Raw genomic sequence first — 24,234 nt, forward strand, 5'->3', positions numbered from 1 at the left:
TTTTCTGGTCTAAAATGTTATGGCCTGATTCTTTGGCAACCGCCCAGGCTTCTCTCTTTTACAGTGACTGAAGGAAGATATTCCGGTTGGTTTAAGGTCCTACTCTAGATACTCTGGCGCGGCAATCCCCGCCCCAACAGTTTCTAGTGAACCTAACAGTCTCTAGTGAACATAAGGTATCAACTCGGTTTACCAATTAGCTGTCTTTGGTTCCATATTTTTCTCTTTGCTTCTGCATTCTTGTGAAAAAAATTTACAATTCAAAGCAACAACAAAGTTATCAAGTATCATTCAAAAGAATACGAAAATACCTCATAAAACCGATACGGAGACTATCTTCAGTGCCATCAAGTGCTGATTTGACTATCTTAGCTCACTTTTACTATTGTGAATGGTCCAAATAATAATTGAAATAGAATTTTCTATTTTGCTTTGACTTGATAAACTTAAGACATAAAGTCAATTATATTGTCTCACCTTTCCAATACAGACACCATGCGATTAGTAGCACTGGACATATACGGCCGCAACGACATCTGTTGACAAAATACGAAAATAGTTTYTTGACTAACCCATATATAGGTTATGGAAAACATAATTATCTAAGCGGTTAATAAAACATTTTTTGGGCGAAAAAAGGGTCATATCCACTAAGAAAGATTCACAACACTATTGCGCATGCGTCAAAAGACCTTTAAGCGCAGGGTTGCACAACAAGTGCTGTCCGTTTCTTTGGATAACTATACTCTGTTCGATACGCTGGAGAGTAACGCTCGGCGAACGGACAAAGCTATTAGATAAACGATATTTTTTGCTCCCTCATAGGATTCTACCGGCCCCCTTTTAATTTAAGCAATGTTTAGCGCACACTTTGGGGCTTTAGCGCCTTCAAATTCGCAGCATAAAATAAGAATATGCTTAATTGCTACTCAAAAGTGGTATTCACAGGGGAGCAGCTACTTCTTAGCTGTTGCAAGTGCCATTATTTTAGTGCGTGTTGATGCAACTCATTAATTTATTAACTAAATTTAGCAATTAAATGCCACTAAAGCAAGGCATACGTCCAATAGCATCGCTCTAGATAACATAGTATAGCAGTTAGCAAAGCAAGCGCTTTTTGTCCGCAAATCACTGGTGACTGAGTCAAGTTGCGCGCATGGGTAATCATGATAGATTCTTACAACATGAAAACCGACCAGCTTACTTACTCATTACAGTCGCTACTCCCGTTTGCGGACACACTAACAACTCATAATTTATGCAATAATGATTATGAGCTCTCTAGAGTGTGCTTGTGCCACATTCCACAAATGGCAATTATTATTGAAAAGTTGTCCATTGATCGACCAGCTAACGATCGACGCCGACGATCGCCGCCACAATGGATGGACCTGCGTCTGCTGGAAGCTGCTTGCTGGCTGTGCTGTCTGCTGGACGTTGCACTTGCCGTAATGTGTGGCAAATATGCACGCTTCGCAGTTGAATTTCACGCCATTTCGTGCGGCACTGGACGCCACTTATTTGCCGAACGCTGGCTATTGCGTTTGGACCAACAATAAAGTAGAGGATTTTATTAATTGTGTTGCACGTTTGTGGCATAATAAAAATGAATTAAATGCGCTGAGTGTCTGCGGTGTGCATGTGAATGGCAATAAAAGGGGAAAATGTTGCAAAGACCGAAAAAATAAGAAGCAAAATAAAAATATAATCAACAACATCTGCGGTACGTGCGGAAAACGGAGAAGCAGCAGAACAAAACGACCAGGCAGCGCTGCTAAATGAGCAATAAAATGTTGCTGCACGGCGCATGCAAGCAACGCACACTCGTATATTGGCGTATCAGCGCGCGGCAAGTGTGGAAAGCAGCAGCAGAAATCAGATTTGCAACACGAACGAACAACGAATGCGCGAGTGACGGCAGCAAGACAATATTGTTTAGCGATTGCCAGCGCTGGCCGAGTGATGTTTGTGGTGGCAAAATTGCCACACCGCCACTCACTGTGTGCTCCACCCATGGCAGGCCGGCCAACCGCCAACAAAGGACCAGTGACGCATGCGCAGCTGCTGGCCACTGCCAACGACGACGGTTCTTTCCTTGCATTGTGTCGCTCGCGTGCAAATTTAATAAATTTAAATTAAAATTGAGACAAAGTAGATTGTTTTTTTCCTGCTGGCTGGCTGTCTTTTTGCCTTTGTTTTCTTGCATTTTTAGTTCTCAATTAAAAGAAATTGATAGCTCTGAATTATGTACAAACGCGCGCGAACGCCATGGCTGCCATGTCGTTCATTCTCATGTTCGTGCGACAGTGATCGTGTTGATGTCGGTGTCGGTGTCGGTTCGGCGATAGCGGAGTGCACAGCGCCAAGCGGGTGGTATGGCTTTGTAGCGACAGCCAATTGACATAAATGAATGACTTGAATTTTATGCAAATTTATGTGCAAAGATTTCAATTATATAAATATGTACATATTTTTATGAAAAGCTCGCACATTAACATGAAAATTGAAAATAAATCAGTAAAATGACAAGAAGCAGCGGTAACTTATCAACGCTCTAATGAGCAGAACGTGTGCGCTTGTGTGTTAACAAATAAATGTTTTCTGCGGCAATCAAAGTGAGAAATCAGAATTTATTTATAACAGTTTAGTAAGCAGTAAGCGCGTTCTGCTGGTGGCTGCCTGAAATCACAAATAAAAATAAATTAAAAGCGGGGAAACGAGGCAACGTCGCATTCAATATTTGTTTGCTTGCTTAGCGAAGTCGCACACCGTAATGTGAACTTATTGTTGCCAATTTTCCATTGCTAAGTAGGCAAGTACTTCACACATAACTATCATAGCATGCTTATATAGGCCTGTTTTTGAATAACTTTTTAAATAACTTATGTCACTGAATTCGAATTAATTTAATTGCGGTCCATTCGCTTTGTTAAATTGTATTACATTGTATAATGTCAATATTAGAAATGAATAGCGCAGCTTGTAAAACAATTTTATGTTTTTAATCGCACTAAATACATATTTTAATGCAAATCGTTTGCTAGTGCTTAATTTTAATTGCTCTACGCATGTCACGTTTTAATATAAATTAACTTAAATATATACATATTTGTTTTTATTTGCTCTTTGATACGCATACCGTCTTGATATTCTGTTTTAGGCGATTTTGGGTGCGGCTGTTGTTGACATTAAAAATTGAACATACCTTAATTGCGCTGATTTAATTGGAGCTGGTTATAATTTGAATTTACTCAAGGCGGTGGAAATGTGGCGCGAATATTATTTCTATAATTGAAATTATAGAAATTTCAGGCCACATTTTTGAATATGCAACTGGTTAGGCGTGAGGTAAGGAAGGTTTAATGTGCTCAAGGCGGCAAAAAATAAACTCGAAATGCAAATAAAAAGTAATATTTTTTTCATTAATAATGTACACACCCAAATAGAACCTATTTTATACACAAAGTATCTATCAAAACTAATACATCTTCAGTGGTGTGAACAACCTTGCTGGTATAGACGAATGTGCAGTATGTATGTATGTTATGAAGAACATTAGACTAGCGATTTTTCGAACTTGTAGATTATGAAAAAGACCTCAAATGTCAACATTTTTTTTTCTTTTTTTTTGAAATTTGAAGTTGAAATGTATTTCGAAAACATAGAATGCTTTAGAAAGTATTACTTTAAGTGGCTGGCTACAGTAAGGCACAAAAGTCGCACTCAATACCCAGCAACTTGGGCTTTAGAAAGTTGTGTGCGCAATGGGTGCCGCAAAGAGTGATCGGCTCAAGACGAGTTCGTGTTCGGAAATCGGCCAAGAAGATTATGGCATACATTTTTTGGTATCCGAGGGGAAGAATTCACAAACAAGGATTACTTGCAAACTGGTAAAACAATTAATTCTGAATATTATTGAACCTTTTGGTTCAGTTGAAGGAAAAAATTCATAAAAGAGACCCGGTTTGCAGGAGAAAAACAATCCTTTGAATTAAAGTTCGAATTGTTGGAGCATCCTCCGTATTCACCAGATTTGGTCCCCAGCGACTTCTATTTGTTTCCAGAACTCAAAAAATGTATGCGTGGCAAGCGTTGTTCATCAAATGAAGGGGTCATTACGACTATTGAAGCGTATTTTGCAGACCTCCCGGAATCTCATTTCAGGGTATTTTGTCTTACTGGATTCTCACTTCAGGGATGGGATCCACAGATTGGAGGATCGTTAGAGCAACCGTATTATGGTAATGTTCAAGGAGATTATACTGAATAATAAAGTGTATTTTGAATCATTCATCCCGCAGAGATGAAATGTCTAGTACCCTCCTGAGGAAATAATTGTGATAAGGCGCGTTAAAAGTAATTTTTTTTTTAGTATGAGATGAGAGTCTCCTCAGCATTCATTACGGATTATATGTACGAGCGCAAGTGTAGGAAGTGCAAGGTAACAATATTGGAAAGCGTCATTTCTGAAATTTTACAGTTAGATTCACCCAAATGCTGCGATACAAAACTCATTAACACCCCTGTTCGGTAAAACGCAAAAATCGATTTGCCCAAACCTAACTGAAATTTCCCCAAAAAATTGCATAATGAGCTAAATTTCCTGTGTTTTCTGCACACACATGTGTATATTCTAACGGTTAATGGGAGCGCAAACTCCCCTAGAAAGCCGGCATTTATAATTCGATAACCCCTTTGAACAATCGAAAAGCCGAACGAAATGTGCAAAGCCCACATTTGTTAGTATGTATGTGTGTGTATATGATGTATATATGAGCGCGAAGCCTTTGAGGAAATTAATTGCAAAATCATGCAAAAATCCGTCGGTCTTCGGGGGTTGCAAATTTCGTTAATTAGTTCGACTGGCGGAGCCAATAAAAAATAAAATTATCCACCAAGCGAGGCTAACAAATAATTAAAAGCAAAAATAGATGCATGTATTTGATTTTTTTCGCCGACTTCGTCGCTTTCCCTTACCCGCCGCCTGGTTTTTTGCCAATATATTGTGATATGTGCGCGTTCTGCACTGTGTGCTTCTTAATTACGATTTTGTTCTACATATTTCCTTTTGTGACCATTGTTTTTGTTATTATTATTACATTTTGCTGTTGTTATTGTTGTTGTATGGACTGTGCTTTCAACTTCAGTGCGTGCTCAATTGGGGAGTTTTTGTAAATGTTTGTGTCGGGCGCTGTTTTCCAGCCATTATTATGATTATTGCTCGATATCCTTTGTTCTGGCGACTGCTGTTGTTTTTGTTTTTGCTGCTGTTGTTGTTGTCATTGTTTTGCGCTAATTTAACGAAATTATGCTTGCCGCTTGACGCGCATCGTCATTATCCTGCCGGCTACTAACTGCCGTCACTGCCGCGCTTCCAGAGCCTTCGCTGCCCGTGTGGCATGCCACAGAACTGCCGCTTTCGGCGCACCTTAAGCGCGCGACGTGCATTCGCTTGGCCAAGTAATGAATCATAAAATATGAATATACAAAGTGTACTTACGAACGGCTGAAGTAGACGGCGCTGCCACATGTGGAAAGGGCGATTGTTTGCAGCGCGGGAGGGGCTAGAGCCGGTCATAAGTATTTTGAGTTCAGAATTTTAAATTAAAAGCAAATACACGCTTAATGCGAATATGCGAGGTCATTATGAGTGTGCAAGGCGAACACACACACACACACACACTGACGGGATATCTGTAGGTAAATCATTCGCCGATACGGGGGTAAGCGTCGCTTAGCTGTGCGGGTGTGGGGATCAAGACCTCGAGTTTTAGACTAATAAAGAAGGGTTTATTGTTTTAGGGGTTGCATTACATGTGTGCATGGTGTTGTTTCTGCCATTGTTGTTGTATTAAATTTTGTTGTTACTTTTTCAGCATTTATCCAATTTATGTTGATGTTGTTGTCATTGCTGTGGCTGGCTTTGTTGTGATCGCTGCGTGCTCATGTGTAACACGCGAATTTCATTTCAAACGCCCACACTCAAGGGGAGTACCACAATACTCTTTCCTGGACTGCTTGCAATCCTTCCTCTGTGTTCGTAAAGTCGCTTCGCTTTGCTGTCGGCAGTCGTGTGTAATGAACAAAGTCATCCTTTAGTCCGAACGAATATGAGTATTTATATACTAGACGCTGATAACTATAATTGAAGCTATCGAACTCTTGCGCGTAACTTAATAAGGATAATGAGGCCATTCGGCGTTCAAATTTTCCTTGCAGACTAAATGTCTTTATTTCTGTTGATTATAACTCGGTCGGTAGAAAGATCCAGGCAATTGTAGTCGCAAGGTGATTCCTCCAAGCATTCCTCCAAATAGCTTTCTAAAAGAGCGCCCAACAGAATATTTAATTGAACAGTGTCCAATCGGAACACCTATAATTGTGGCGACATTGCCGCTGCTAGGAGCCTGTAGTTCAATGCTCTTTTAAGGTGCCAGAAGTAACATGCAGTCGCAAAAATTGTAGTCGTAAATCAGCGCCTGCTGGAAGCTTAGCCAATGAGTTCCAACGGCGGAACGCAAGCAGACATCGGTGGACCGACTCGACTCTAAATGGATGAAATGAGATAAAGAGTGACATACCTTCAAAGCTCATCGTTTCAAGCGATTCCGTTCGACCGCAAACCCATACGAGTCGAACGAGGAGGAAACTGGAAGCTTTGTTAATGAAGTCATACATTCATTGACTAGTCTCGAGCACACAGTCGAAATCAAGACCACAATATCCGCCCGACCGTCGAGGTGAATGCACATCACTCAGAAGAAAACTGCACTTCGAAGCAGTACATCTAATACAGGCTTGATGGCAGATGATATATTAGTCTAGAACTATAGTTGATGGAAAGCTTCCAACCAAAGACTTCACCAACTACTCTCTCCCTTAGCTTCGATCCATCCGTGAAACAGCTTACTGTTTCCCTACTCCAACGACATCGCCAGGCCCATAAAAAACTCGTAAGTGTGTGAGCTGAGAAGGAACCGGCAGGAGAAGGTTCTGCGTTGCAGTGATTTAGACTGGAAGGAAGGGTTCGATGCAGTAGAGAATTTCTATTTTGCCTTGTCCCTCATATACTCAGTGTCCGCAAGTCCAAAAGCAGTCTTTGCCGCCAAGCCCTTACCAGCATTGAGTGCCGTTGTTGTGGTCCCGATTATGTTAGTATAGACAGAAAAAAAGTAGTATTAGGTTCTAAACTTATTTTTCTTACCGAAAAGTTTACCTTTGAATCATATTTGCTTTAACTGGTGTAAAGCGTGTACTTCTCACCTGGTTAATAAATACCAGGCCATAAAGTTATTCTTAAGGCTTCGTATCCCAGGTACTATATCTACATGAGAGTAACTATCTTAATAGCAAACATGAATAGACGAACTAAGAATTTCAACAAGGCTTTGAAGCATACCATCGAATTATAGTTTAGACCCCTATAAACCAATTGGTGGCAAAGCAAAGTGTTCAGTGCCAGGATTTCTTTCACTTGCCATTAAATTTTCTAGCGTTTACGTAGCTTTTCCCATATTAAATTTAATTTCTATTATTAAAGTGTTTTCATTTTAAGTTTATCGCTTTGCTGTTGGCATTTCTGCCCTGTCTTCCGAACTGTTTTGCACGGCTGCGACCTGCTTTTCCTTTGCAGCGTCATTAGTTAGTATTTTGTTGTCTTAACAATCCAATTTCTCATGCATATCTGCCACTAACTGACAATTAATCGGCTATTCATGCATTGTAATTGCCGTGCTGCGCCGATATTATTGATGTCAGCACACCCAAACACACACACTCACAGGCATAAATAAGTTTGCATATTTGCACTAACACACATGCGAAAAGAGAGCGAAAAAGCTTAAGTATACATATGTCCCAACTGCTAAAAAAGTTGCTCTACTTCCTGTGCATGGCTAAATTATTGTGGTGCCAATACAATGCAAACAAACACACTCATACACACACACTGACACAGCGACAGGTTGGCTATCGATCGTTGACGTCGTTTAATAACGACTTATCATAACACGGCAACAACAGCGGCGGCGGCGGCGGCAGCGCAGTCAATAATGACCAGAAAATTTAATGCTGATCACCGTGATATGCACACAGGCAGCAACAACACAACAACAACGTCACCAACAGGCATAGACTAATAATAGCAACTTGGCTGTGAACGCTGCTGCAACGAGTTGCTGATCAGCATTCGCTTGATACGCCTCACACACACATACACATACATGTGCGCAAAGGCTTTTGGCTGTGAGTATGTCTGCGACTCCGTCCAAATGTTCAGCCACGTCTACATCCATGTCCACTTAAGAGAACCGGTATAATTATTGTTCGGCTGCAAATGAGAACATGCGAGCGCATTGTTTCGCCACATTTGAGGCATCGCTTCGCTCAAAATCGCAGTTAGAATATGAAATTATCCGCCACAGCTTTGGCTTGGTGTTATTGTTGTGGTCAACTTTATTGCCGCAACTTTCCACTTGTGCCAAATTATTCACTTTAATTACAAGTATTGTTTATTATTATTGCAAAGAAAAAATACTTGAGCTACACCTCATTTGCTCTGCGGAGCACGAATGTTTCAGGAACATTTGGCGCGTATTTGGAGACGGATCCGAAATATGACGATCCGCCACTGTGCTCATCGCGTCTGAGAAAATAAACTCGATAACCTTTTTGGAGTGCAGCATCCTTCTGTTCCGTCCTTACTAAGGCAGTGGTTCATTCGCCCTAGCTTCTGTCGAGAGTATCCTGAGTACTACCCTCTCGAAGTCATATTTTATGTTCCCCCTTGCGGCACTGACCGAGGACACCCTATTTAGAAGTACTAGTGCTTGCCGATATTGCTGAAGGATTTGAATAAGGCAAGATTTCTTCAATTTCAACCGGAGTAGAAAGTTGGAAGCCACTTCGAGAGATCCAATTTAGCCACCGCTTCAAGCCGTGCACCATTCCATACCTCCCCATTCCAGCTACCACCTGCTTATGGACGGCTGCTGGTTATTCGTCGTCACTTTACTTATGCATGTCGAAGTGCTACACGGCTCTCTCGCATCTAGGCGGTGGATCGGGGTTTTCCGTGAGCATGTTCATATAATAGCAGTCGCTACCGGCTTCCACCCTTCAAGGGAGATGGCTGCATCACGCCTGCTGCGGTTGTACACATCAATCCCTATAGAGCTGATAAGATTGGCGATTTCACTAAAGATCGATGCCACACCGACTCGCCACTTTTTGTCGAGGCAGGATTCCCTCTGCCGTTCATTCGAGAACTGAGGTTCATTAGGCTCCGAATTGTCATCGTTCGCGCCGCTTAACACTTTTTTGTTCTAAGAGACAATTTGTGTGAGTTTATTAAATATTTAGACAGTTAGAGGACACACTCTGTACTATACTTAATTCTCTCGTTATTCTTTTCATGATTTGTTTGTTTTGCTTCGGAGTAAAAAAGAAGCTACTACAAAAAAAAGAAAACAAATAAAATAAAAATATATATATAGATATTTACACAAATGTATGTGGACAATGTCACAAAAATGTCATTACAACTACAAGCAGTTGAAAATTATGCTCATGTCAATGGTATTCAGAGTTGTAAGTTGAGGGGTCGCCACTTGTAGAAGAGCAAGCGCAACTCACAACGAAAATTCGAACGAGTTGATACGACAACAACAGCACGCAATTCGGCAACGACATCAACAATGAAATAGAGCCATGTAAGGGAGAAGGACAGAGAAGAAGGGTAATAGTACAGAAAAGATATGCAAGCTCGACCGACCGATCGTCCGACCGACCATCAGCAGTTGCACGTGCTGGTCAGTTGCGGATGGGCGCACAAGCAGCGAACATATGGAGGCCTCCAAGCCAGCAGCAAAGCTCGCGTCGCTGTCTTCAACAACGCCGACGACATTTCCTCGCTGAAACCCACAGCCGACTGCAAGGAATGCAACCGACACAAACGGACGGACATACCGGCATGCATGGAGTGGCCGGGCAGGATAATGCGAAATTATGAGCCGACAGAACGGAAAATGTGCTAAAGAAGAAGAGAGAGTAGAAAGCCGACGAAAGCGAGGAAGAAAGCAGTGCAATAAATTGGGAATAGCGAGGCAAGTACACGACCAACGCAAGCAACTTATCGCAGTGCATAGGCAATGTGGACACATTAACTACTCATGGGGGCACACACACATACGCGATTAACACATATTCATATGTACGTATGTGTGTGTAGGTGGGCAATGCATTTTCCTTGCAAATTTAAAGGTGTTTCCATTGGCGAGCAGAAGAAAAGTGCTGCCACTTATTATTGTTATTGTTTGCACACACTTATGTTATACATTGTATTTGTGTTGAGGTGATATGTGCAAGCATATACATGCGTGTGTGTGTGTGTATGAGCGCCGAAGGCATTCAGTGCATTTAGCATGCAACGAAGTACGTAGATAGACAGCTGGCGCATGCTTGGACAATGTGGCCGTGTAGCCTTCGGTTCATCTAAGCTTGTTGTCGTCAGCTGCTACACACACACCAGCAAATAGCAACAATAACAACAACAGCAATAAGTAGTGCTGCCTGCTGCCTGCTGGCAAGTGGGTAATTTGGTAAATTAAGAATTAGAGACAGCAGCAATGTGTGGGTGTTAAACGAGGGCGGAGAAATACTACTTTTGGTGAGCGGAAGGACTTAATGTTGCCAGCGGTTCGCAGAAATATCGATTTTTGTTTAGAAAGTTTCAAACGCAGGCAAATAAGTAATTAAAGCGATTAATGAATTTAGTAGCGAAGATAATTATCAAATTTAGTTTTTTTGTTCCACGTTGAGGGCTAAAAGTGGCATTTAAGCGGCCGCAGCAGGAAACATTCGTCGTCTTTTCGTATTTTTAATAAAACTACATTTTTTTTTTTTTTTTTGGTATTTATAATGAACCAAATATGTGCCATTTGGCCGACCTCTTTTTGCCATTTTTCCAACAGAGACTTACTTTCACGAGTGTAAAACTTTTCTGGTGTCTCGGCGAAAAACTACGAAAAGTAATTTTCACAGACCTTTCGTGAGGCCAACTTTACTCCATTAAGGAAGTTCTGCATTGAACGAAACAAACGGTAGACAGATGATGCAAGGTCAGTTGTTGACGGTAAAATGTAGTATAGCCTGGTCGAACGAGGCTGGATCAGCTTATAGTGGATTATCTTTGCTAATCCCACCAAACACTCAACTCTTCGATATCTTTCAGATTTGTTGAGCTTCCTCGAAAACGCACGATGCCACACCTTGTGGTAGCATATGTTCAAAACCTGCATTGACCTTCTCACAACTGCGCTCTATGTTCTTGCATGACAGCACTTTCTTTTTCTTATGCTGCTTCTTCTTCCCCAATTTCGGAATACCAAATTTTTCTTCTTCTTAGTTTGCATTACTGTATTTTCCTTATCTTGCAACTTTCCTGCTTCTGCATTTGCATATTCCTTCACTGCCTACGCTTTCTTACCGCTAGCTTCGGTCAAGCGTCTGCGTCGCCTGCGCTGCAATTCGCTTGTGAGACGATTTACCGGCATACATGACCAATTATATACTTGAAAGTACATACATAAGCAATAAAGTATCTATACAAGCACAACTACACCTACACACACACAGACACACAAACATTACAATGTGTGGCAAGTGCCGCCGTTGGGCCACCCTTTTGCCTCATAGCGTAAGGATAATTAATGAAATTAATGCCTGAGTGTGAGTTGAAGTGCGCAAAATATTCGATAATGTTTGCATAAAATGTAAATTCTAAAATATGTGAGCATTAAGTAAGGCAGCGCTGGTGAGCGAGTGCCCCCGCTGGGTCGGTGTGGGTGATATGCGCAACATTTTGCAGCGGGCGTGCAATGTTCGAGGCGCTGGTACGGTTAAATGCACTGCTGCACACACACTTGCACCCACATGTGCAGTCAAATGTACAGTTAGCATTCGAAAGTTTTTGTGCGAAGGTGGTAAAGTTTGCAAAATATATTTGCATTCTGCATTTGTCGGGCTAAGCGCAGCACGGAGGCTGAGTGCGGCATGTGGCGGAGGAAAGTCAGGCAAGGATATCGTAATGAGACTATGGCGTGTACGATTGTGAGCGTATGTGTGTGTGTGTGCTTGGGTGCAAATGTAAGTGTTAGCATGCTTTTAGGGGCAAATAATGCGCAAATCAGGCTCAATTTGGGTGTGCTCGCCCGAACCAGGCGCTCCTTGCGCTATGCGCTGGCATGTATTTGCTGTGGACACATGCACGTATTACAGTTATAAATGCATGCATGGATACAAGAAATGAGGGCTTACATACTGACGTGAATAGTGCATTGGTGAAGTAGTTGCAGGAAATTCTTTGCGAAAGTCGCAAGATTTGTTGCATGCATTAAGGTGTGGCACAAAACATATATGAGCAGATACCAAGCGCCATAAGCGAAAGTCGAAGAGACCAAATAAAGATTATAAAGTAGTTAGAGTGTCGAAGACTACCAATAGCATAATTCTTGACTTAACACATACATATTTTCTTCCCTCTCCGCAGGCTTTCCAAAATGCTTTACTGACATGGCGGAGGGCTGTGAGGAAACAGAGAGCCAGCCAAGCAACCGTAAAGCCGATAACGCGCCGACCATGCTCGGCACTGTTCTGCCATGCGAAGCCACCATTACAGCCGCCTCACTCGGTGCTACCTCGAACGCCGGTGGCGGGATTGTTATTAAGCGCGAACCGACGACCAACTCCAGCGCCTACGTGGACGCTAGCGTACATCATTTGAGCAACAGCATTTCGGCCACAGTCAGCCTAACCAGCACCGGTACGCACAGCCTCGACGTCGGTACACCACCGCCGTCCACAACGCCAATAGTCACACATTTATTGGCTATCTCACCAAACGGCTGCCGACCGACAACACCAGCGCTACAACAACAGCAACAACGCACGCCGACACCCATAACGGGCATACGCGGCACAGGTGCAACTGCGTCAACAGCGGGAGCGGCCTGTTCCTCCTCATCGTCGTCGTCATCGTCCTCATCTTCCAATTCATCTATGACTTCATCCACTTCGTCCTCATCATCGACGGCCTCGTCTTCGACGACAGCGGCCGTCGCGCCCAACTCGAATGCCAACAAATCGCCTTGCAGCATAGCGGGTTCACCGTATTCCACATCGGCGGTCGCATCTTCGGTGCGCGGCGGTATCTCGCCAACATCGCCGCCGCTCTCCTCCGTGGCGCCCGGCACACCCATCGGTTTGGAGGCCAGCAACGGTAGCTGTGGGTCGACTGCTGCTAACGGTATTGTTGTGGCAGGTAGTGGGTTGACGGTAGCGCCAGCTGCTGCAACGCCCATGACGACTTCAGACACGCTGGCGAATGCCATGTCGCCGATTACAGCGGCGCAACACCAACGTACACCTTCGCCAAGCGCTGAGCCGACGTCGTTGCTGCCACATGTAGCACTGAACATCAAAACTGAATCGGTGAGTAAAAATTTTGATTATTGGTATTTAGCTGGGTACTCTTTTTAAGTGATGAGTGGCGCTGCTCTATCTTAAAAAATGCTACAACGCTGAGTGCGGAATGCTGCTTTTGAAGTAAAGGTCTACTTTGGTCATAATTAGCAAAAGGTAGCAGTTGCAGTTAACAGAGTTTGCTTAACATTTTCAGTTCCCAGTGCTTTTTTTTTTATTTATCGGCTTAAGCCTTCTTTGTATTGCATTATTATGACAGCTAAAGGGTTCGCCTGGGAATAAAATAAATTAAAGAAGGGAAAACTGTCATCCCTTTCACGTGTCTGAGCATCTTCTAACCTCCGCGTCGCACAATCACTTCAATTCACTGGAATTAACTTCTATACTCAGCCGCCTACTCAGCTTTGTGATCGCTTCCCCATCACCACGGCATGCTGCACGAATTCCGTTTGCCACAAACAACGCGGTGCAAACTGAAATTGGAGCCGCAAACAAGCTACCTTTTTTCGGCCCGTTAGACTACCTGTTTGGTGCCATGAATTTGTGTTTATTCTTCCAAAGTCATTTGGTGTTGCTTTGCTGCGCTGCTTGACTTTGACTTTGGCCTGATTTCGAGCTCCGAATGTCGTAGTGCGCGCATATCTAATATAAGCAAATATTTCGAGAAGGAATACCGGTGCGGCTCACCTCATTTGGAGCACAAATAAGCAACAAAACTGAACGTAGCAGTCTTAAGCCGACGCAAAAAAGCAGTCAAAAATGAGCTCTTCTCAGCGCTGAGTGAGCAAGAAAAGAAACAAAGTGCCGATAATTAGCGAGAAACGAGTTAGAACGAGTTCGATGCCGCAAATTTGTTGAAGCGCGCTTTTAAATATTTGACTTGGCACACTTTCCGGTGAAATCTTGTTAATTGCACTGTTAAGTTGGTGGAATAGACTAATGTGACCAGTGGCAAAAATTGCATGAAAGATGCGTTAGCTTCATTAGAAGATCATAATGTTTACTGTACCTTGTTTGAATATGCATTTGGAAGGAATATCGATGAAAGTGAAGCACACACTTTACCTTCCGTTCAAGTTTTTGAAATTCTATACCAAGCATATTTTTTGATTGATGTTACAAACCGGTTCTGGTACTACCCCTCTAATTAATATTATTGAATGTACTGAGCTTATGTTGAGATGGAATATTAAGCAAAGCTTTTTCGATCAATGTCGAAACGGGTTCTTGGTTTAGCTACCACCCGTTTTGAATTTTTATTAGTGGAACCACCAGCAGAAAGTGTGTACTTTGTTTATCAAGTCAACCTTTACAACACTGTGGTATATGCAAAATATGAAAATACTTTTCCCACTACCCAATTAATATAATTGCTGGTGTTTTTTTACGTTGAGACGCTCTTAAGTTCCATTGTGTGGAATGCTGCTGAGCTGAGAGTCCTTATGCTGATATAAATTTAGGCCGACTCAATTATCTCTACCCAATTAGATTTCAAAAAGTTTCAGTACCAAACTACGCGTTCAAAGTACAGTCTCTAGTACACCCTTCTTTTAGTTCCCTTTCTGTTATGCTTCGTTAAATTTTATTTAGCTCAGTATTCGTTCATTGGTGCATTTTCACACATACGAAAATACAAATTGCTTATGTTTGGTTTGCAATTGCAATTTTTTCCTCTGCTTCTTATTTCTCGACAATAGTTTTGTATTCGTTACACTTCTATGCGGCCACTGTGCCATGATCGTATGTCACTGTCAAACTCCCAACATGGCTTACTCATTAAGCGTTCAATAGCGTTGCTCGCTGGCACCTTTTCGTCCAAATAATTTCTGACATTGCATTAAGCATGCAGCTTTTTATACCCTGAACGGGGTATATTACCGTCCGCCCATCTGACCGTCTGTATATAAGCGAACTAGTCCCACAGTTTTTGAAATATCGATCTGGAATTTTGCACAGATTTTTACTACCAAAAAAGCTACTCATTTGTCGGAAGGGCCGATATCGGACCACTATAGCATATAGCTGCCATAGAAACTGAATGATCGGTATTAAATAATTGTATGGAAATTTTTTTATTTGAAGAGATATCGTCACGAAATTTGGTGTTAATAACAAGCACCAAAAAAGCGATGATATCTTCACAGAAATTGATCCAACTCAAGACCTCCTATGAAAAAAAAAATTCATTTGACGACGCATCTTCACGGAATTTGGCACAGCTTATTTTTTAAACCTTTGCAATAATCTCCGAAGAAATCGTTCAAATTGGCTAAATATAACACATAGCTGCCATACAAACTGTGCGATCGGAATCAGTTTGTGGTATGGAAACATTTATTTATTACATTATTTGAGAAAGTATCACCACGAAATTTAGCACCGATTGTTATCCAAGAATAAACAAAAATATCCGAAAAAATTTTTGATATCGGAACACTTTAACATATAGCTGCCGTACAAGCCGCCTGAAAAAATCAATTTCTTGTATAAAAAGTCCTGTTTTTATTTGTGAAGGGTATTCCAGCTTCGGTGTAACACTTTTTTTCGATTTTTGGCCTGCTGTTGCACCGCTGAATCGCTGATTTGTGCGAAAGTTATGTGCGCATGCGCGCGATCACTGCCGCCACCCACTCCGCGGCACCACGAAGCGCACATTATTATTTGGCTTACAGTGCTGTACACACACATACATATACATAGTTATACATTCATATAAAGCTGTTTGACCATTTGGCTTCGAGGACATGCGAATTTTATTTATTGCTGACAGTTACAGTTATTTGGTTATTTTGGCTTCAATTCTTACCAACACTCGCGCAGCTGTGTTGCTTGCTGTTTTTAGTGCTGTTCTCCTGCGGTTGGTGTCGCGCTCATTGGTTTCTTGGCCGTGTCGTGGTGCAGCAGTTGTTATTATTGGCGCTTGTTGTTATTTCTTAGCATTTTTTAATTGTTATTTCGCTTGGCGGTCGCAGGCTGAACTCAAAATTGGGACACTGCAAGATTTGTTGTTTTCATTGCCAATTGACGCTTGCCCCGTGCAACGGCGGTGGCTCGCGCTTTGGCTGCTAATTCGTCGCGCTTTGGCCCAGCAATCTCACACACGTGCAAATACATATATGTATATATACAAAGTTGCGAACGCGACTCCGAAGATGTGGAGGGTAATCCGTTTTTTATGGGTTTCGAAATGAGAATAAAAACTTTGTATAACACACGCTGTACCTTCAATATGTTCGTTATTGTTGTTGTTTTTTTTTTTATCGATTTGTATATTCCATGTAAAATAATTGAAATAATTTTCGCATTACAAGCTTTGGCTTTGTCCCTCAATTGATTTGTGGCTGTGCTCATTATTTTGGCATGTTGCACTCAAACACCAACGCCCGGTATGCGCCCAGCGTCGCAGCTGGTGACATGCAATTTATTTATTTATTTAATTAATCACTTGAGTTGGATAATTGCATTTATAATAATCTCGATTTAATACGAAATAGCTAAGTGCTTGAGCCCGGCATTGCCAAGATATTAAGGCTTTGCATTTACGCGCTTATATTACCGCTGTGTCCGTTGCATGGCAGTCGCTTATGCTTGCGAGCGCTTATGACGTGCTGTCCGCTTTGCCTTATTTGTTGCTGGCCTTCGCTTAATTATTTAATTAATCATGCAATTATCTGTAATTTTTGTTATGAAGCCATTTTAGTTGGTGATTATAAATCGGCTGTGTTCGCAGCGCAGCGCAGCGCTACTTTTCCCCATGCCCAAAGCGCCTTATATATTGCTCCGACCGCAATTTTCGCCACAAATGCAATAACAAAAACAAACAAGACTGCCGAGTAATTATTGCCGGCCAAGTAGAGAATGTATGTATATGTATATGTGTATTGTGAATTATTCAGGCGGCCACCACAAGTTATTGCATGAGATCGATATTGGTATTGTTTTTGTTTGAAAGTAAAGAGTTTCGAGTGCCTACTTGTCTGCATTGAATACGAAATTATAACAGTGGATATGATCCATGAACGGACATTGCAAGTATGTTTAGAATACAACCGAGTCATTGTAAATTGGACTTAAAATAAATGGATTCATAAATCTCATGAGGTGTTAAGGCGTCACATGGGTTTCCTCGGATATAAAACAGCCTTTTTTCAACAATTTTTCTCTCATATAAAAAAATAAATATTTTGTTCCAATTTTTCATTGTTACAAATATACACTATTACCAAAAAAGTTTTGAAATTTAAAAAAAAAAAAATATTTCAAGCTCAGCCAATAAGACGCTATTTCACGTAACCTGTCGGAAAAAGATACGTCCGCTTTGGCAGGCTAGCTTCTTACAGGTTCATCTCAAGTCAAAAAATACCTATTTTAGTTAAAACCTAACCTTCGGATAATCTTGCGAATCGACTTCAAAAACTCAGTTTCGAAGAAAACGCGTTTAAAGACGGCGCACTTAGCCTAGCTAGCCTCGAGCGCACATGTTATGAAGGCTGTATCTCCGAAACTACTGCTCGGATCAACTTGAAAATGTATGACAATAATCTAGAGATATTGTAGAATGTAATAAGATGATAAAAAAAATCGATTTTTTGAAACCCGAAACTCAAATATAACTCACCAAACTCAAAACAAATAGTAGTTCGTGAAAAAACAAGCTAAAACGGTTCAGTTGCCACATGACTAAAAAGGCTACAACTTCGAAACTAATTTGAATTTTGAAAAATTCTTTTAGGCAGATATTTCTGAATAACTAAACTATCGAACTCTGCCAAAAAAAAAAAAAAACAAACAAAAAAAAAAATCAGATTTTTTCGAATTTCTGGACTAGAATACCCCCTTAAGGTTGTATTTGGTTACGGTAGAAAAAAAAAAGTTATTTATATTAGTATATTCGAGTCTTTGAATGCCTAACTGAAGATCGTATCTGCCATTTTAACTTATGTATTATATTTTTTGCTAGATTCACACAAGCTTCTCTTCAGCAGCCAGATTTCTAGACAACTTTTTTATAACTAGAGCCAGGCAATACAACTTTTCAGCCATTTAACTCTTCTCTGTCGAATAGAAATAATTAAATTAAAATATATTATAGTCAGGATGCCATGTCTTAACTTAAATTTCTTGCAGTCTCCTCTATTTCCTAGCCTACCTGTGAAAGTATGTTTCAATTTCTTGTGGTAAAAGTTTTGCTCTGGAATTTTCCCTTGTCTTAAAAAATCGTATCTTGCTCACATCAAATCGCATTATTTTCAGCGATGAAATAAATTTCTGTATTCTACTTATAGCACTTACCCATTACACATTATTTACTTAACGCCTCTGCAGCCTCAGAAGGGTTTCACAGGCGCGCCGGCCGAAACACAGACCAATATACATAGATACATATAAACTTGCTTAAGCGCCTAATTAATTGCCGATAATTGAGCGCTTTGCAATTAAGCCGAAGACAAATTTTTATCGCAACCGTCAGCGTCGCCATTGACAGCGGCCCCCCGCCACTACGCGAGCGCTCGGCTTTTCATCTAATCGCCAGCAATGTAACTACTCATGTACGTCTGTACCATGACGGCCGCGCACATCTGACCGCCAATAAGCGCGCCATTAGCTCAGCAGATAACTGCGCGGTGGTGGTCGTGATGGTTGACCATAAAAAATTTTGTGTCTACATTTCCGTGCCAATACCTAATTGTTAGTCATACCTTTCGGGTAAACAATTTAAATGCGCGTTTCTCTATTTTTGGCGCGGCAGTGACAAAAAATGCATGCAAGACACAACCACCGCTGGAAACTAACTAAATGAAAAGCCAGAAAAAATAATGCTAACACAAACTCAAGCGCGCTGAATTTGCAGCGTAAAAACCGGCAATTATACCAAGCTATAACAATTATAAAAGCAACAATAACAAACAATAATATGGAAACGAAAGAAAGGAGGTAATAAAAAGGAGCCAAAAAGGAGTTATGTGTGAGTAAGCCAATATGAGCGCGGTGATGTGGAAAAAACTGGATTTGCACTGGCGATGGCTGACGAGAGTTCTACGCGAGCGCGGACAGTAGGAAAAATTCGCGAGATTAGAGAAAAAAAAAAAAAAAGACCACCGCCACAAAATATTGGTAATCGCGCTAATGAAACTGTCCAAAATGAGAAAACTGTTACCTTATTTACCAACCGCGTGAGAAATTTTCTTTATGACTCCGTCGTTTTTCCGACAGGCCCTACTCCTCTAAATCGTGTTAACCAAATAGCTAAATCGAGCGTTACGTTCTTTCATTTCGCTGCAGTCAATCGGTCCGCCGTTGGCAGTGCGCTCTACTCGCGCGCAGGCCGCTCAGTTGGCGTGGCGCATTGGTGGGGGGTAGCCAATCAGTGTTTGCACAGTTTTAAGTATCGAAAAAGAAGGAAGCAAAAATAACTACATAGTGCAAATGATCGATTTGAGCCTTGAAAAGCCAAAACGCCAGAGTGTGCGGCACAAAGCATCGTCTGAAGTAGCAATACGTAGGAGAGAGAGTCCGGCGGAAGAGGTGTCGCCAAGGGGAAGCCGGCTAATGGCCACAGCGCACAAGCAATGATGAATAGCATAAACATTTCTGGGACTTAATTCTACTCGACGAAACAGGATTTGCGCCCTGCTTAATTGAGCAATCCCCCGCCGTTGCAACGCGCCATCTAGTGGCGCGTAACGTCGGCGTGTGATTTTGCCAGAACGCGCATACAAATGCTTACATTTTTGTTATTATTGTATTTCTTTTATTAATTTGCAACATCATTACCGCTGGTGTTGTTGCTGTTGTTTTTTTGTTTCGCTTGGATTTGTTTTATTTGCTGGCCTGTTTATATTGCCTGTACTCATTTGTAATTAGTAGTAAAGTGGCATGTTCGGCTCAGCAGCTGGCTGCCACAGCAGCAAAAGCGGCGGCAGTGGCAACAACGGCGTACACTTTTTGTTGCAGGCGGGAAATGAGTTTGCGATTTTGCCGTTTTTGTTGTTATGCATTTGTATATTTGCCCACATTGTATTACCAATGCATGCAGTTGCCCCTTGCTGTTGTTGTTATTGTTATTGCTGCTCGGTTGGTCGGTGGCAGATCATTTGGCTTAATGCGTTGCTGCGGCTGAAATTGCAGCTGGATTTTCTAGTTTGCGACGCTCGCTCGCTCGCTTGTCATTATTAAATGCACTCGTGTTGTTGTTGTTTTGGTTGCTTTGAAAATGTTGTTAATTTTAATGTCCACTTGCATGTGCTTAATGTTGTTGCTGCTTTGGTTTTTCGTTTTCCTTTTGATTTTGGTGTTTGCGCTTGCTGTTGTTGTTGTTGCTGGTTGTTGCTTTTGGTTGTAAGTGATCATGCGTTCATATGGCGCATTACTCATTACTCAACTGGCAACGTGCGGCAGCTTAGCGGTCGACTGCGACACACATTAAGTCTTGTAGCACGGTGTGGCGCTTGAACGTTGCAAGCTGGTGTCGGCGGTAATCCTACGATTTCATTGGAAATAAATCTGATGATATTTTTCTCTATAGTATTTCTATGTCTACTGAATTATTTATGTTTTTTTTCATATTTGCTTTTCTGTTTCTTATTCAAAATCGATTTAAAGATTTGAGATATGAGTAAGTAGAAGCATGGGAAAATAAATCCAAAGCAAGGCAGGACTGTAGTATCTAAATGAGTCCGTTGTGATCTTAACTGGATGAACTATAGGTCTTTCGACCTGTCAGACTCCTTACGAAACAAAGGCCTTTAAACAGAGTCGTTTCTAGTCTAGAACGCAAAATGTTCTACAGATCATTCTGGAAAACTTTGCTTAAGGGAGACCATAAGACCTTCGGCCCAGCTATCTTTAAGGCGAAGATTTTTAGGCATAAAAAAAATTCTTCTTCAGTTTCTGAGATATTCAAATGAAATTTAATACGTGGGTGCTCTTTAATAGTGTACGGATCACTTGTCGGAATTGGTCAGATCTTACAACTATAACATACAGTACATATATACGCCCAATACAGCCGATATTTTTTAAACTTCGCCTCAAAAATCGCTGGCTCGAGACATATTATATTAGTCTAAGTTATTCCTAATGTTCTAGAGATCATTTCCCGCTTGTGATTTCATAGAATGACAACTTTACAGACAGGCAAAATGCCATCGTGTTCACAGTCCTTGACCTTGACCGAAAAAATATGTGCACTTCCCAGTTAGGTAGATCCGACTTTGGAACTTATCACAGAAACCCTCGTTCGTAATGGCAATCAAAAATCAGAATTTTACACTCATAAACACTCTGTTGTTGTTGTAGCGGCGAAAAATCTCCTGAAGTAATGAACCAGATGAAAATCGAGGCACGTTCCGGTTATGTAGTTCCGACTGTGGAACTTATCATATAAGCCCTCATCCCTATTGACAAGGCCCTCGGACAGTCGACTTTCACAAATTTCTCTTGAACCGTCTTTTTTCACCGGCAAAATCATCCGTCATGTGGAGTGGACCAAGTAGTAATGACCTCGCGCCACGTCTGGTCTGTAAGGTGTATGGATAGGATACATTCAACCAACCTTCCGAAGCTGATGGCATGTCACTATCAAAATGTGTCGTCCTGGCATTGTCCTGTTAAAACTCAATTCCTCTACTTTTTGTCCAAATACAGTTGCTTTGGGCGATTGCTTCCTTCAGACGGCCCAATTACTGTTAGTACAGGTTCGCATAAGGAGAGCGCATAAGTAGATAATTCTCTGCCAATTCCACCAAACACGCAGCACATGTTTTTTATGATAACTCATCAAGCTTTCCTGTATCCTCCTTTATTTAAAGGGACTTCCATTACTTTACCGCTATTTTCGACAAAAGGTCTTTCAGAGGAGTCTTGCGCATTTTTGAACCAAAATTATAAGAACGGAATCGTTTCCGAAAGTGCCCTACTACACATCGCATATTAAAGAGAAATACCAAGCACTCGTACCGACGAAATCAGTGCTTCCTAGCTGCTTCCATTTGCCACTCTCTAGCTTAGCGCCAACCTCTCCAAAAATAAGACCAGTTAACTACAGATACTTTAGTCCTAACCTCAATAAATTTGTCCGCATACTTAGTTTTGACAAATACAGCCAACGATAAACATATGTTTGTCCAAATGGCGTTTATATAATTGCGGCAGAAATAAAAATTAGTGACGGCTTGTCAAGTCAATCAATTAAATTTCAAATTCTGCCGTAATTCTTGAACGAAACTCAAGGCATTCTTCGTGTGCACGCGAGTACTTACGTTGGACAAAACACGCCGTAAACATTGCAGACGTCGTAAAGCCTTGCGCGCTTGTTCCTAGATCACCTCAACGTGCAGTTCCTGGTTGCCTACGAGCGCCAACAACAAGAATCACAAGCAAAGCGCAAGTTCAACGCGGCGCGTAGTCAGCAAAATCGGCTACCAATCGACCAAACTGTAGCTTAGGCGCGCAATCACCGGTCCGTCAATACAGCAGTCACCCGGACGGCCAGGCGGTCGGTCAGTCTGTTCGATTAGTCATTGTGACGCGTCGCGCATGCGTCCATCAAACCGCCGTCCAGCTGCAATGTGGAGACCCTCTCGGCTGCCGGCAATTTGTTGTTGTAACACATTAAATGCGTTTTTATTGTCTTAAAAGGCTGGCAGGAAAACAAGCGCACAGTCGAAGTCTAAGCGCTGTGTGGCCGAGTACGCAAGCAGGCGCTGAGCAGCGGGAGGAGGTACGAAATTTGTCGAAGACATTTGGTTGCACATTAAAAGCCTTGAACAAATGTGGCCCCTTGTTTTTGCTGTTGTTGTTTTGTTTGTTACGTTGCTTATTGCCTTATTGCCTTATTCTTATGAATTTATGTGCTTGTTATTGCGTTCGTTGCTGCTGTTGTTGTTGTAATTTGTACGTGAGTGCGAAACGGATTTGAGGCTGCTGCTGCACATTGTGCGGGTGTGCTGCGTCGTCGACCAGCGTCGATCGGCGGACTGGGCCAGCTGGCTTCTTGGCCATTGGATTCGCGTGGTTTGTTGCGCTGGCCGAAGGAACCGTTCGTGCGCTTGTGTCAATAAAAATGTTTCGTCTGTTGTATGCCAAGGGAACCGGTTGCTGGCTCATGTGTCGTTTCTCTTGTTGTTGTTGTGTGTTTTATTTTCACTTTGCTGGTGTGTGCCTGCGAATGAGCCACATATGTCAATTCGTGAAAATTTGACATTTGCATTTGCGTGCGTGCATGCGTGCGTGTGCGTGTCTAGAATGGCGATTGCTTGCCTTTTAAGGTATTTTATGTGCCTAGAAATTAATTGGATTTCCAATGTACTTATGTACGGTTCGTGTAATTAAGCTAAAAACACTTAGCAGCTGTCACTGAGAGATTGAGTTATTGACAAATTGTCCATTGTGGCTTTGGAACTTGAAGAATTATTTTCTAATTTGTCAATTTCTTTCTAGCGAAAGGTCTAAGAATACGCTAGCAGAAGGTCCATTTGAGTGGTTGCCTTTAGTGGTTTAAGTATTTTGAATTCCTTAACAATCATAGTTAATTATCAAAGCAATTTCAGAGACCTAGTCGAAAAAGTCTTTTCGTATTTGGTCAATAGATGTCGTTGTAGTTGTACATCTCCAGTGCCACCAATCGTATAGTATTGATGTTGTGTATTATCATATAGTATTGAAAAGGTGAGATTTTAAGCTTCATTTAAACAACAAAAACAAAAAAAAAAAGTCGGGAAAGTTGAAAAAATTATATAAAACAAAAACAAAAAA

General features: G+C 41.6%; 1 protein-coding gene across 4 annotated transcripts in view; it reads left to right on the forward strand.

Moving 5' to 3' along the window:
• LOC108970751 (mucin-19) overlaps nucleotides 1-24,234 on the forward strand; it is a 243,067-nt gene that overhangs the window by 130,349 nt on the left and 88,484 nt on the right. For all 4 annotated transcript variants that reach the window (XM_018936306.1, XM_018936305.1, XM_018936308.1 and 1 more), the window contains exon 3: nucleotides 12,548-13,488. In XM_018936306.1, coding sequence (XP_018791851.1) covers nucleotides 12,571-13,488 — 918 coding nt within the window. In that variant the 5' untranslated portion in view covers nucleotides 12,548-12,570. The remainder of the gene's footprint in view (nucleotides 1-12,547; nucleotides 13,489-24,234) is intronic.

Source organism: Bactrocera latifrons, unplaced genomic scaffold, assembly GCF_001853355.1.
Source record: "Bactrocera latifrons isolate USDA-ARS-PBARC rearing strain unplaced genomic scaffold, ASM185335v1 scaffold_31, whole genome shotgun sequence".
In the NCBI taxonomy this organism is placed as follows: Eukaryota; Metazoa; Arthropoda; class Insecta; order Diptera; family Tephritidae; genus Bactrocera; species Bactrocera latifrons.